The sequence below is a fragment of the Pterocles gutturalis genome, unplaced genomic scaffold (genome assembly GCF_000699245.1).
Source record: "Pterocles gutturalis isolate BGI_N339 unplaced genomic scaffold, ASM69924v1 scaffold847, whole genome shotgun sequence".
NCBI lineage: Eukaryota > Metazoa > Chordata > Aves > Pterocliformes > Pteroclidae > Pterocles > Pterocles gutturalis.
Window position 1 is genome coordinate 1 of NW_010107576.1, and position 16,324 is coordinate 16,324.

The following is a 16,324-nucleotide window of genomic DNA, read 5'->3' on the forward strand; positions in this document are numbered from 1 at the left end:
TAGGGCCCTTCTTGTACATGGGTGTCACATTAGCAAGTTTCTAGTGTTCTGGGACCTTCCCTGTTAGCCAGGACTGTTGATAAATGATGGAGAGTGGCTTGGCAAGCTCCCCTACCAGCTCCCTCAGAACTCTCGGGTGGATCCCATCTGGCCAGGTGGCACAGCAGGTCAATGTAGCAATTCCAGACAATACTAGATTTGGTTTTTTGCAAAAACACACAGAATATATTGCAGTTGCTTTATCAAATATGAGTGTGTCTTACAGAAAGTAAAACATTACAACAAAGAGAATACTCACCAGTTTCCCCATCTTTGAAATCCTGCAGCTTGAAGCACATGTACAGCAAACTGACAGATATATACAAAGAAGAACACAAAGAACCTGAATGAACTGTCACTCCTGAAAGAGAGGGGAATAAAAATTAAAGCAGGCAGGAAATTAGTGACTTTTTGCAAATACTGTAGTACCAATCTATTTTTTTTTCTGCATTAACTAGAGGAAAAGTGCTTTCATTTATTGACAGTGACTTAAAGTATTAATTCTGTGGTTCTGTGGAGTGTTTATTTACGAGAGCTGCTTCTTTAATATAGTATTTTTGCCACCTGCACCTCTAACAGAGGTGAAAATAGCACTGAGATACTACTCCTTAGTGTAATGTTCAACATGCAGCAGGGCCTCTGACACTAAACACAGAAGTTTTACTACATGAAGAACAGAATTCTGCTCCACTTTCAGACTGAAGTTCACAGTGATGGCAGGATGGGAAAAAAATACTTCCTTGTAAAAGGAAATAAAATCTAATATGGAATTACTGAAACACAGTGCAGACCAGAACACTGAAGGAGCTGTTGCTTAAAAGGAAAATATACAAAATAGGTTTGCTGTTTAAACTACTAAAAAGCCAGCCTGCCAAAGACTGAAAGTAAAAAAAAAAAAAAAAAAAGTATATATACACATATATAAAAGTACAGGCAAAATCTCAACAAAGAACTCAACTTCTTACTATGGAAACTAATGATCACATGATATGCTTGCTACCAGAGTTCTAAAGAAAGTAGAAATCACTTGTTAAGTCACAGAACCAGACTTTGACGTTGATAGGTCTTCCTGCAGCAGGGATTTTGTTCACTTCTATTTATTCAAACAGTTCAGTTCAATAATTATTTCATTTTCAGCTAAGCAACTGACTGAAAGTTGAATATGCAAGTAGTAGTTTTTCTTTTCCAAACAATCAATATTCACTACGAAAAGCTATAGGGCAAATGCAAGTTAAACTATATGATTCCTCAATGATGTGTGGGTACAGCAATACCTCCTTCATTAGCAAAAAGAAACACCATCTCATTTAGTCTAAAGGTTATGTTTAAGTGTGATTTCTGGCCATCAGTCTTTCTCTACAAGAATGAGTGCATTTGAGAATATCTTTAATCACGTCAATGAAAACAAAAATTCCCAAGAAATACTGTAAGAATATAGGATTTAGAAGTCTACATGCTGATTTTCACCAAAACAAAGTTCAATTTTGCATGCAAACCAACCATTCTATTCTTAAACACAAAGCTACCACACCTTGTGCTTGTCAAGTCTGCAAAGATGGCTAAAAGCTAGGAAAAATACTAGAGTTTGATTACAGTACACCTGCTCTACTCATTCTTAAGAATCTCAGTCTACTTCAGTTACAGACACTGCAGGTCACTTAACAATTTAAGATTAAGTGTAGAGTTTTATGAAGTTCATTCAGTAAGCCAAAAATTTAAGACACGCTTAACTATTAACCTGCTCAAATTCTTGGTGTGAGGAGATAGAGATTTAATGAAAACTTTCCTTAAAATCATTATCAGCCCAATACAAAGTTAACTATTTCCTAGAAATATTTTGTCAATGGTAGAAGCTATAAATACTCCAAAGGATATTCCATGATGTCCCTAACTATTGCCATCCATGTTTCAAATAGAACAACTGAATTAAATGGCAAACATACTACTTGTTTCTCATCAAAGCATATTAAAGTATTACCATAATGACAAGCAAATTTTGGAGTGTTAATGCATTTTGACAAGTTCTTAAATATCCTAAGTCAAGTTTAAGTTGTTACCTGAAAGCTCCATAAAGTGGTCTGTACCAGCAGACAAAAGAACAAGGGGTAAAAAGCAAGAACCAGAGAATACTCAATCCAAAATCAACCCCTCGCGTAGCATCAACATAAAACCAGGCCAAACATCCAAAGATATTAAGAAACAGTGTCACTGTATGGACTGTAGAAGCAAAAGCAAAATAGTCTCGATTAAGTTATGTTTACACAATAAATTATTACAACTGTTGAAGGAATACGCAAACTGAGCATTTTTAAACAAAACATCAGCATGCTAACAATAAATCAATACCCTCTCAACACCCTCAGCAAAAAGCTGATTTTTATACAGTTTTCTAACTTTCAGGTAAACCCTGTATTCACAAGTGAAAGTACTGAACAAGAAAATTCAAATCCTATCAGGTGCATGGTAAAGGAAGAAATCTTGTCATAAAAATAAAACATTTTCAAACTTAAAATGACGGAAAAAGAGGTTTCTACAGCTGCAATAATTGATACTTTTTCTACAGTAATAACTGCAAGAAGCTGTTCTAGATCCTTTAATACATATTGCATATTCAAATATTTCTTAAAACATTTGTCTTAAACATCTGATTTTTTGGTGCTCCATTCTTAGCTCAATACTAGCATTTTCTCATTGGCAGACCTTGTTACAGGTTAACTACTGAATTTCTACTAAACGTAATGCACTGGCATTATGACTTCACAGTCTATATCAAGTATATTTAGTTCTTAGAACAGAAAAAGATACAGCAGTATTAAGAAACATTACAACTACTACCTTCATGCTATCTCACACAGAAGTTAGTTCTGCCACGCTTATAATATGAACATGAACTTCTGTCTTCGTTCAGCAATACCCAGTAATTCAAGAGTTATGTTTCTATCTGAGAGGACAGTTTCGGTCCCTGTGGACCAGGACAAAGTAGAGTATTTATAACTGAGAGCGCACAAACTGCTCCTTACAGCAATGATTTTTATATTAAATTCAAGGAAACATTTTAGTCATTCTACTGAAAGGTAAGGTTAACAGAAGAACTGGCAAGATTAATAGATTCTGAAAAAAAGACTCCTCAAACTCTTTGCTGCTCTCTTATCTAGTACTTAAATTAGCCCTAAATCAACTTGGTGTTAAAATATCTTAAAGCAAATTCCCATATCATTGCATGAAAGGCTGATGAAACTCAAAACATTTCCCTGAAACAAATCATATTTTTGTTTAAGAGTTACCAGAAACAGAAAACTTTGTACTTTTAAATAAAAAGCATTTAATGCATCTACATATCTTAACACTGTCCCAAGAGGTCAGCAAAGCAACTCATTTCGGCATTTGTGTATGTATGCCTCATAAAGCACAACGAAGAATACAACTCCAAATTCCTGCCTTGCTTTGACAAGTACGAGAAAGCTCACTAAGGGGTATTCTTTCTTTTTCTAGTCAATACTGGAAAACTGATTCCCTAGATTACTAGAAACATCCACAATCTTGTGGAGTTTGTACTTCCCAAAATTACTGCTTTTATGCTAATTGTAACTATGATAAAATGACAAGTTTTAAAATAAAACCATTAGCATATAAAAGGGTTGAAACATCACACTCACTATGGACTCTTATTAACACAATAAAACCAGCAATACAGGAGTCTATTTCACTACCTTCACGGAAAATCTCAGCTGTAAAAAACAAGTATTAGCAAGCTACAGACGAAGACACAGGACTTAACTGACAATTCTCCCTTCGCTCTACTTGTCCTTCTCTCTGCCTGGTGCATGCTAGAGAAAGGCATTTTTCTTTGAGCCAACACCATCCCTAAGTGACCTAGATAAGCTCTGCTGTTGTATGAACAGACAGGTGTTTTTATGTTCAGGGTAACGGTTTTAAGTACCTTCAACCTACTTGGCTCTTCAAATTAAACTATGATGGAAGTTATTAGAAGATAATGACCACCTGGGGGTGTAAATGACCTAAGGCTTTGGCAGAAGTCTATAACATGCAATGTCTATATGACAGTAACTACACAGCTATACTAATACAGTACTCTATGTGAAGTGATCTAAGAAAGCCTTCTCCTAGTATAGCTGTGGAAGCAGTTGAGGTCAAAAAAAAGGGGGGGGGGGACATTCATGCCAGAATAAGAGTGAACCATGGGAAATTACATCACTTTCATAAATATTCGACTCAACTTCATTTTTAGTAGTGTAAGCTTCTTTGTACAGAAGAATCCTATGTAGATACACATTCCCTGTCTTAATTCACTACACTTTATCATCCATTAATGTTTGAAAGGGAATGGTACATAAAGACCACAAGCTGCACCAATGCTACTTGCTGCCTACATTATTGGGATTATTATTTTGCAGTCCCATTTGAGATTGTATGAAAACAGATTTTCGTAATAAGTTTCATTTCAGTCATGTTTTATTGATGGTATTCTCCAGAAACCAAAGCCCTCTCTATGATACATGACAAAAGCAAGCGCTTCTTCCCAGGGACCAGCTGGACTGTCACCCTGTAACAGACTCCCTCAAGGGGAATGGGATGCCTATGAAACAGAGGGTTTTGAAGCCATAAGGCGACTGGCAAGAGAGAACAAAGCTGGTGAACTTTGATCACACACAACCTTGGAGCACAGAGTGACTTCAAATGTAGTTTAGGCTTCTGTTCCTTGTCTGTTCTGCTCTTTTTGGACAGAAGGCGGGTAAGACATGTGCAAACACACCTTACAAACGACAGTATTTTCCACAGTAAAAAATAACATTCTAAAACAGGCTTAGATCAGGACATAACATTAAGCACATGTAATCAAAAATCTGAAGGCGCTTTTTTTCTTCTACACAGTACATCTGGACTTCGGCTAAAGTATTAGACATAGTCCACATTGCAAAATTCTTGATGCTACACACTAAAAAAAAACATAATAATATGGAGTGGACCAAGCAGTGAATCTGTAAGACAGCAACCAAAACAATGAGACATCTGGAAAACATAATGTATAAAGAAAGGCTGAGTAAACTATGCTAGTTTAGGCAAAAGGAGACAACTAATGGGGATAAATGTGTTCTCCGTAACAACAGTGGACACAACAGCTAAGATCAATCACATGAAAGGAGAATAGAATTATATGCTTGTAAACATAAAAGACAGCAACACACTACAACAGGCTTGGGAGAGTTTAAGAAGTGTTCATCCTTGGAGGTTCTTGGGAACAGGCAGAACAAACATCAACACAGACTGATACATCTACTATTGATTGTATCCTCAGACAGCAGGATTGATGAGATGAAACTCTCCTAAACAGAAAAAATACCAGAGAAGTTGGCACTTTAGGGTATTGTTTTTCTATCAGCATCTACCAGTTTAAGTAATTTGTCTTAGAAAACCTTTAAAAGTCTTGTTCATAGAAAAAGCAAACATTCACCACCTATATAAAGTAACAAACCCAAATGCCACAAAAGCTTTCCGTGAGATTAACCAGCTCTTTGGTTTGTTAACTTCAAATAAGAAACATTCTTTGAAAATCAGTACTGCTAATTTCATGCATGCTATCAGCCTGTGGGAAAGTAGGTGGAAAACATAGGCTTTTGAGCCAAAAAATTTTGGTGTTACATACGCATCAAGAGACATGGGACATTTCACTAGTAACTGCATAGAAAGACCTAAAAAGTACTGCTCAGTGCAAAACAGTCAGGAAAACTGTCATTCCATCTGGAAGCCACTAAACCAGCAATGGTCACGAAACCAAAGCAGAATAGAACAGCTCCACTGGCAGCTGACAAAAGCCATTGCTAATTGATTGCTGCAGTTCACCGAAACATGGGAGCACTCCATCAGCTTAAAAATAAAAACAACAAAACAAAACAAAAAATGGTTCTCCCCATGGGGGGCAGAAATGCAAAGAAAAAACATCAAGGAATCAGAAAACTCTGACTTCTGATACAAACAGAGAAAAGATGGATGAATTCATGGAATAGGGACACAAACAGACTTGTTTTCTCCTGAGGTAAGGAGCATATAGATGTGAAAGAGGTAAAAAAAGTTTCCTGATACATAAAGACCAAGAATAAGGATATCAAAATTGCTTCTAACCATGGAAACACAGAAAACTGAAACAACAAGGTTTGTTCTTAGGGCTGCTAAAAAGGAAAACTTACTTTACAAACTGCTAAGCAAGTAGTACTCGATTTATCCAAATGTGATTATGTTCACAGAACCCTAGGCCTTTTACAAGATCTAGGAAGTTCTGGAAGAGCAGATAAAATGTAGGGCAGAGCAGCAAGCAGAAGCAGGCTGGTTTGCTATGATAACAAGTGCGTCCACTGAGGAAGCACAGTTGCTCTAATGAAAAATGAGCCAAACCATGTAGATCCAATCCTGGGAAAAAAGAGTCACAAGGACTGATCCCACAGCCAGCCCTAAGGCACAGAGTTCTGTACTCAAATCTTTTTTTTTTTAGCCTGTAACAGATTTTGTCTTTCTTTTCCTTTAGTATGCCTTTTCCCTTCCTTCCTGAGTAATCTCCATCAGAAAACACTAGAACTAAAGAAGGAAAAGAGCAAGAGGTCTCAGTTAAAATCTCAGTCTACCTAGAAGAAAATCTGTTATGTTAGTATAAAAGCACAACTCCTGTATAATTTGAAATAGTATAAAGTTGCTGCTTCCTTTATTTATTGCCATAAGAAGGAAAAACAGTATTAATAGTCTAGTTCTCACCGCCCAACTTCACTTTGTGTTTGAAACATATGGCACTTTCAGGATTCAGTCCTGCAAATGGCCAGAATTAGTAACTATCTTAAAATTTTGGACTACTTGATCTTGGATTTTACATAAATCTTAGATGTCTGTCAGATTTATGAGAGTGACTAGTCACACATTCCACAGTGGACTTAGTTGCTTATTTGAAGATTAATGACCCAGCAATTAATATAAAGCTGTGGATTATGATTAAGTGGAATTCACTTGTTTTAATGCTGACTGCTCATTTTATGTGTTTTGATTACGTGGTTCAATCACAGTAATAAGATTACCAGATTAACAGGTAAAATTACTGAGATTTGCTACCTAAATCTGAAGCCCTGAAAAAAATACAGAAAAGTTCTGAAATTCACATTCCCTTAGCATGCTAAAAATTAAGGCAGCACCTAAATCTTTGGAATTTCCTCCATCTCAGAGTAATTATTAGGCTCTCATGACACTGGACAAGGCAGAAGAAACAAATGCTGTGGCATTTGTACATTTGGTTCATCCAGCATTTCTCCAGGCAAAACAGCACCCGAATGAGGCCAAAATTGACCCCACAAAGATGGTGTAGAGCATTCCTGTGTACAAAGGCCAGTCTTAACATGGACTAGATTCTTCAGCTAATTTACTTTACACAACTTTTTAAGATAGACTAAAATAATATTAAGTCTCCGCTACAGACTAAAACCTATATTAAACTCGATAAAACTATGTATAATAAAGCAAATGGATATTCTACTTCTTAAAAATTGTAAGTCTATTAACACTGACTGTGAACTACATTTCTTAATATATACGCTGATTTTACAAACAGTAAAATTATTTTTAAGTTAATAAATTGTCAAAGCTCATTTTACAACAACAGATACTTAAACCAGAAAACTGCAATATACTAGAACCAAATGGCTTTAGGATAATCCTCCTCCTTTTTTCTGTGGAAGTTTCTATGAAATAATTCAGTACTTTTAAAATTGAAGCTAACAAAAAGATTTCACTTCAACATTTGACTTCTAGGCTTAAAACAACTTCTCATTACAGATGTTGCAAAAGCCGAAGTAGGAGGTATGTACCAAGTTTGAACAGTCACATTATTTTAAAAAAAATAAAAATACTTACACATCCACAAATAGTACATAATCTTTACTGTCTTCTGGAATTCTACAGGAATGTCTACAGAAAAGTCCTGGTAGAAACAAGGACCTACTGGAAAATTCTCTGGAAGAGGTGGCCAGTTATTTTTTCTACCTGCAAAACAGAAGGAAAAAAAAAGAGCTTTATAATACAGTTTTAATCTCTGTATAGTAGAAAGAGGTATGCATTGGGCCTTGTTCAAATTGGTTTATGCATGAGTTTCACAAGCATATGGATAACTTGCACTACTAAAACCCACGAGTTTTATCAGCAATCCTCACATAATACGGAAAATAAACTTAAGAAATAAAATACAATTAAGTGCAGACAGATAAAGGAAAGTACAATATTTTATTTAGGTAAAAGACAAAGCAGACATCTGAGTTCCTACAAAGTAATGAGAAAACAGAATTATTCACAAAACAAGCAGATATGGGTAGAAAAACAATTTCTCCAAGTTCCTTGACTTTTAAATACACATTTCCCTAAATACTCACATACTTTGTTGAACACAAAGACTGAGGACTGAAAAACATTCTTCATTCTCAGGATCTGGATATTTCTGACACCAGGCTATATGTAACACTTTGAACTAGTTCCCAATATAGTTCACAGTCATAGCTTCACATAAAAGCCCATAAAAAAAGGCAGTTGTTGATACAAGAAGATGCCCTACAACATCATTGTATTTTGATACAGTTGTGACAGTGAGGACACCACAAAGGACACAGTATCAGACACCTGGATTTCCTGTATGCTGATCTGCTCACAGGCTGAAGTAGATATTCTGCTGAACACAAGTCATACTAACCACAGAACCAGAGATTCAACTGAGACAATAACTGCAACAAACCTTTACCCTAGCATTTTAAATTCTGTTCGCAATAGATACATTAATCACCACATTCCGAAAGTGGAACTGAACTAGAGATTAACATAACAGCACCTTTATTTGAAATTCTGACAAGGTTTTGCTCACAATTTCTATCTTCAACCATATCTTCACGAGCAGTTTATCTAATAAGAACAGAATACTTGCAAAGCTTACATACGTGCCTCACTCAGACAAGACAAAGCTGTTAGCTCTGTCCAAACAGGTCCAAAGCACTAAGTATCTGTTAAGTTTTCTGCCTCTTCTACTGAAATTTTTACTGAGCCTTTCAGAGCAGGGTTTTGGCAGAGCAAGCATACAGAACGTAATAGTGTGATGTTCCCATCCAGATTAAAAACTACTGTGTAACTTCTTACGTGAAAAATATCTGATAATAATTCAGATCTTCATTCTGCAGTATATGATTATTTATCTCAGGACTGAGAGCTTTAAGACAGAGTTATGGAAAAATATAGGTATCTTATAATAATTCAAGCTGTTATTTAAGAATTTTATTTCATGCGCTTTCCTGAGGCTGTGGTACAGGTTTCAAAATTTTCAACTGAGACTGAAAGACAGCTTGGTAAGACAGCTGGTCTTTTTTCTAAATACCCTTTGTATACTTATATTCCAAGATTGTATCTTGATAAGCAAAGAGTTAGCCCAGAGTTTCTTCACTCAACATGAGTTACAACCTCAAGACCTATTAACACAACTTCAATGGCATGCCTACTCTGTGAATGCATACACCCCCAAACTAGCACCATGAAAGCAGAGAAAGAGATTTTCAGGCATGCTGAAATGAACTACCTGAAATAAGAAGCAACACACTTTAATTAGCTCAAATGCAATGCTGCACAGGACCTGAGTAGAGAAGACCGAAGCCATTGAGCTGATCTGAGCTACAAATTTGAAGATCTCTGCAATGTAGTCAACTGCATATGAATACGACAACAGTGTCCCAGATGTGCAGCCAGCATCTTAAATTGAATGAAAATAGCTAGAGTACTCCAAAAGACCCTGTCCTCCAATCAAGACAACTCTACAGTGTTTCCGAAGGAGTTCAAATGAGGGCACAAAAGAAAAAAACAAATCAAAAGGAAAATAATACTGTTCTCAGTCACAATATACAATTCCTGATTTGCAGCATCTTTTACACAGTCATTTGGTAAAAAATTAGTATCTTCCTTCAAGTTTTAAGAGCTCTCTCTTCTCTGTTCAGCCATCCTAAAGAATCCTTTAGATTATTCATGGATTCTTCAAGCACTTCGAAGTACACAACTGCAACCTAATAACAAATACCCATTTTAGAAATATCCTGAAACATGCATGGATCATCAGAGTTACGTTTTCTAAGATACAGATGAACAAAACTGTCCCTAAAGCCTGGAAGAGAAAGTAATCAATCCAGACCATCAATATAAATTAATGAAATTAGGTGAAGGGCAATACATGGAGAAGGAAATTAAAAAAACACAAAAAACATCATTATCTGGGAGAAGAGGTACAGAGATTTAATAGAGAGATTGAAAAGAACAAATACTGAGAAAATAAAAATGGTTTAATGAAGGGACAATATCACCACAATTCTCTTCCTTAGAATAGCAGTTCCCCACTCCCAGATGCTGCCGTATGACTGCTCTCTACAGCTTCCTGAGGAGGGGAGGTACAGAGGGAGGTGCTGATCTCTTCTCCCTGGAATACAGTGATGGGACACATGGGAATGGTTTAAAGCCGTGCCAGGGGAGGTTTAGCCTGGACATGAGGAAGCATTTCTTTACCGAGAGGGTGGTCAAACACTGGAACAGGCTTCCTGGAGAGGTGGTCGATGCCCCACACCTGTCAGTGTGTAAGAGGCATTTGGACAATGCTCTCAAAAACATGTTTTAACTTCTGTTCAGACCTGAAGTGGTTGGGCAGTTGGACTAGATGATCACTGTAGGTCCCTTCCTACTGAAAATACTCAATTCCATAAAATTCCCTGAGAATTTTAATTACTAAGCAATTATGCAATCTGGAGTTGTACCACTGCGTATTCAAAAAACCAAGTATATGTGGAAATAACCCATTTGGAATTCTAGAAACAAGCAAAAAGACCAAAGTCAACCTTGCACACAGTTTTGGTTTCTTTTTTTTTCCTAACTTCAGTCTAAAGTTCTTCCTTTTGAAAAGTAATATTCCTATAGGTCTACTTCTTGCAAAGTACCTTCAGTTAAGAGCAGGTGAATCTTCTCATTTTTGAAACTGCCGTACGCAGTTGGCATATGATATACATATGATGGCTTTGCACAGCATGCTTACAGTTTGTGGCAAAATGAGATACTGATTTTGACTATGGGTTCCAAAGTGTCATATGAAAAATTAATAAAAGATTAATAGAATAGATATTCTGATAATTCCATAAAATACTATCTCTGTAACACAGCAAAAGATAGGAAAATGTTTCAAAACAGAAAAATTCTCCTACAGCTATGAATACTGACAGAAAATAAATCAATGAGATGTTACTTATGAAGTTACTTTTACTTCTTCTCAAAATGATCCATTTCTGTTCCACAGTATTACACAGATATTAACCTAGAATAAAAATAGCTGATAGCAGAGAGTAACATTTAACAGACGCCACATTTAAAATATTTACAGTGAAAATCTGCACAGGATAGGCCAGGTTTTGTTCACTGTCTGTCCTGTCTCAAAGGAGACAAACTTTCTCTTCCTGAAGGGAGTATGAAACCCCCTCTTTGATCTGTTTCACAATGTGACTGTAAAACTAAGACAGTTTCTAAGGAAAAGTGCAATTTCTGCATTTTAAAGAAGTATTTTTTTTCATGCATACCCCCCTGCTGACTGAGACTCTGCATTTCCCTTTCTCTGCGATCTAGTTCAGCTGCTTTTCTTTCCAGTTCTTCTTGACGCTTTAGGAGTTCTGCCTGGGCCAAAGCATGCTCCTAAACAAAACAAAGATCATTAGATATTGGTAATAAAATATGAAGACAAAATAAATAATCCAAGTCTGTTTTCTATAATTAAGCTTTTCCAGTTATGGATGAAGACTGACCTAATATTGCATGAATTTGTGTATTAACTGATTACTTAAAGGCAGTTATTAATTTTCATAAATCATTTTGAAAGCAATGCTTATTTACAAAAGACATTATTCCAGAAGTGTAATTAAATAATCATAATTAAAAGGAACCTAGTGCTTGAATGTTATAGACAAACCTTCGCAATTTGTGTGTAAGCAGGTGGTTCTTCTGTTGGTTTCATTATTGCTGGCTGGGTACTGGGTACATTAGGCATTTTCACATTTCCTGGAGGAGGCTAAGAAAACAAAAGACGATTAATTATTGGGAAACAGTCTCCTATTCTAATAAACATCTTTTCAGTAACTCTGTAAGAACCCATCTAGTTGTTTGAAAGGAAATGTTACTGATAAACTGAAAATCTGATATGCTGTCTACAATATTTATAACCTTTAAGAAAAAGAAGTTAACTATAGTCTGTGGTGCAGCGTTCTGCTTATTTGGTTTTATACTGCACTACTTGCCACAAACACACATGGAACTTTAGGGATTAGTAGAAAGTAAGTAGCATTTTAATTTTGTTCAGACATGAATATGAATAAGGACAGTTACTGTCTAAGAGAACTGCTGGATTTAACAGTCATCTATTCATATTCTGAAACATGATGCCATTTATTAGTAAAGTCTTCCAGAGCTTTCTACTTAACAAAGGTTTTTATCACCAGTCTAACAAGAGAAGCAATATACTGTATTATATTTTCCAATTCAAGATCCATAATCCACTGCTTAACTATTCCACCAGTATGTACCGTAGTATCTAGTTTCAAGTACGACTGGCAATTTGTCCACTTGCTCATTTCCTGTAAGAATATAGCTTACAAGAAGGTTTTAGTACCTCGGGTTTTTTCTTTTTTTTTTTTTTGTAATCCTGTCCTCCTTATTCCCGTTTGTCATCTTCTCCGACTTTCTCCACATCTCTGTATCATACACAATGTCAACCAGCAGCTATCAAAGCAAGGAAAAAACTACTGTCTAGATTGAAGTTATCAACTGAACTTTACCAAAGCAGATCAGTAGAGCACTACTATGATGTTATTTTATTCTTAAATATGCCTGGGGGAAAATAAAATTCTTTCTTTGTGTAGAGCTTGCCACACGAAAGACTCCCATGTTCTGTCATCTTTTAAGAGAGAGAACCACTTGTTTCCAACAAGACTGAAATCAAGAGCAAAAATACAGTGAGAAGTGTGATGTTTTCAATACAGAAGCACCTTAAAATAAAGCAGGAATCAACTAAATATCACTAACATGGCAAATTACGACTTGGCCCAGATTACCTACATCTTTTCTAACCATCTTTTGAAATGCACAAATGCAATACATGGAGAAGACATCACACCTGCGTAAACTCCACCTCTGTGTGTGATACTGCAGCACATCTCAGCAAGATCAGCTGATTCCAGCAAGTCAAAATTATCTTTCTACCTTACACATCAGCCCCTGACAGAATACTGAGATATCAGAGAGGACTCCCTTCTCAGAAATGCTCGGTGATTTAAGCTTGTCATCCTAAGAAATACTAGTGTTGTATGATGAAGACAACCAGAGGCTAAGTGCTGGGTCCTGCACTTGGGTCACAACAACCCTATGCAATGCTGCAGGCTTGAAGAAGAGTGGCTGGAAACCTGCCTGGTTGAAAAGGACCTGGGGGCGTTGGTCGACAGCCACCTGAAGATGAGCCAACAGTGTGCCCAGGTGGCCAAGAAGGCCAACGGCATCCTGGCCTGCATCAGAAATAATGTGGCCAGCAGGACTTAGGGAAGTGATTGTGCCCCTGTACTCGGCACTGGTGAGGCCACACCCTGAATCCTGTGTTCAGTTTTGGGCCCCGCAACTCAAGAAGGACATTGAGGTGCTGGAGCAGCTCCAGAGAAGAGCAAAAAAGCTGGTGAAGGGTGCAGAGCTCAAGTCTTATGAGGAGAGGCTGACGGGACTGGGGTAGTTTAGCCTGGAGAAAAGGAGGCTGAGGAGAGACCTTATTGCTCTGTACAACTACCTGAACAGAGGTTGTAATGAGGTGGGTGTTGGTCTCTTCTCCCAAGTAGCAAGTCACCGGATGTGAAGAAATAGCCTCAAGCTGTGCAAGTGAAGGTTTACATTGGGTATTAGGAAGAATTTATTCACCAACATGGTTATCAAGCATTGGAACAAGCTGCCCTGGGAAGTGCTTGAGTCACCATTCCTGGAGGTGTTCAAAAGACGTGTAGATGTGTCTCTTAGGGCCATGGTTAAGTGGCAGACTTGGCAGTGTTAAGTTTATAGTTGGACTCTGTGATCTTAAGGGTCTTTGCCAACCTAAGTGATTCTATGATTCTACGAAGCTGGTTAAAGACGGTTAATAGTGCTATTCCTTATGTTGGAACGTTCTACGATAAGGAAAAAGGCTTGTATGAGAACTCCTACAAAAACTAGACAACCATCGAGAGTCTTACCATCTTCTGCTTCAAACATAAGACACAAAACCTGCATCAGAGTAATAAAAAGCTACCAAACAAAAACTCTTATGCATTATGCACGGCAGTCCAGACTAATGCTACAAAAGCCAAAAACAAGTCTGATTTTTGTATCTCTGTGGCTAAAGTAACAACAGGTTTGAAAGCATAACTGTTAAGCAGCTGCCTGCTAGACTAATAAGCAATACTGTTGACAATCTCCAGCAAGGACTCCAGTAGCCCTCCTGTAATACTGTAAAAAGTAATAGTAATACTACCTGTAATACAGTAAAAAGATGGATTGTCAGACTAGAAAATACTTGAACAATGAATTAAAAACTCAACTTTGAAGGACACTTTGTCCAAACAGCCTGCAGTGCTGCTAATGAGTGGAACATGCATATATGCTTCTGAATAAAGGAACAAATCAGAAAGCTCACTAGAGCTACATGGAAGACTTTAGCCAACAGCATATACGATATACGACATTAATACAAGGGACTAATTATGTACAAGATTCTTCCAATTCAGATTTCTACATTGTTTAGGTTCCACTATATGCTAGCTGGCCATTTATATGGTGTTAGATTTGCTGTCTACTATGCACATGACAATTGTGTAAAAGACCCGGTGCCTAGGTAAGACCCTGTGCTCCCCGGAAGAAATGAGACTACACCAGTGATCTGTAGCAGGGTTTGTGCATCCCGGAATTCTAAGAAAGTCGAGAGGGGCTGAGGGACAAAAGCTGTTAAGGTATGCTACAAAGGCTACCACTTCCAGCAGACTCTGAGACCTGGGGACTCTTTCTTTCTGACTGCGGAGCCCAATCTAGAGCATTGTGAGACCCTCTGATGGCTCTTCATTCCAGGCTGATGGAAACAGCTATTGCTTTCCCGTTTCTAAGTTCAGCTAGTAAGTAGCAAGCTGAGTATGTATCCCAGGGATGCACACAAATACACACACACCAAGGACACTAGGACAGTCAGCTACGCAAGCTGCCCAGGCAGGGTACTGCATTTAACAACACAAATTAGAAATCATGTATCTGCTTCAACATCGTTGTTACTTTTTGCTGGGTATCACTCCAGAATTTCTGCTAGGTTGATGTAGGTATTAAGAACGTAATCGCAGCAAAAACTGCATTCCAGCCATTATATTCACAGGATACAGCCAGCTGCTGAAATAGTAGCATTTCTTCATTAAGTACAGAAAAAGTCATGCATGTTTTTGTGTATTACTGTGTTTCCATAACTACTTATCTTCACTTCATGTGTGTACAGGGAAATAAAGGGTCAGTGCTCACATCTACCTCAAATGGCGGAAGTTCAGTATTGCTTTAACGTGTTTATTTTTCCAGGTTATTATTCAAAAATCACAATTCAGTGCAGAACAGGCACAGGTATAAATCATCTATAGATCAAGAACCTAATGAAGCACACACTGTAACCACAGAATATCTCAAGTTGGAAGGGACCATAAGGAGTTCAATTCCCTGCTTCTCACAGGACTACCTAAAACTAAACCATATGACCAGGAACATTGTCCAGATGCTCCTTGAACTCTGACAGACTTGTTGCCATGACCACTTCCCTGGGGAGCCCCTTCCAGTGACCAACCACCCTCTCAGTGAAGAAATTTTTCCTAATGCCCAAGCTGAACTTCCCCTGATGTGGCTCCACTCCATCTCCTTGTGTCCTATTACTGGTCACCAGAGAGGACCATCCGCACCTCCCTCTCCACTGCGCCTCTTGAGGAAGTCATAGGCTGCAATGAGGGAACCCTCAGCCTTCTCTTCTACAAGCTGAGCAAATCAAGTGACCTCAGCCGCTCTTTGTATGTCCTACCCTTGAGACCTTCCACCATCTTGGTCACCCTCCTCTAGACACACTCTAATAGTCTGATGTCCTTCTTGTATTGAGGTGCCCAAAACTGCACACAGTACTGGAGGTGGGGCCGCACCAGTGCAGTGCAGAGTG

General features: G+C 37.6%; 1 protein-coding gene across 1 annotated transcript; it reads right to left on the minus strand.

Moving 5' to 3' along the window:
* Positions 1–298: 298 nt before the first annotated feature.
* Positions 299–12,148, minus strand: SCAMP1 (secretory carrier membrane protein 1; the record flags this gene model as incomplete). Its single annotated transcript, XM_010088128.1, has 5 exons — positions 12,056–12,148; positions 11,670–11,781; positions 7,948–8,076; positions 2,097–2,256; positions 299–400 (listed from the first exon to the last, which is right to left on the minus strand). Coding segments are annotated over exons 1-5 (581 nt in total), but the record flags the coding sequence as incomplete, so codon positions are not given.
* Positions 12,149–16,324: the final 4,176 nt, after the last annotated feature.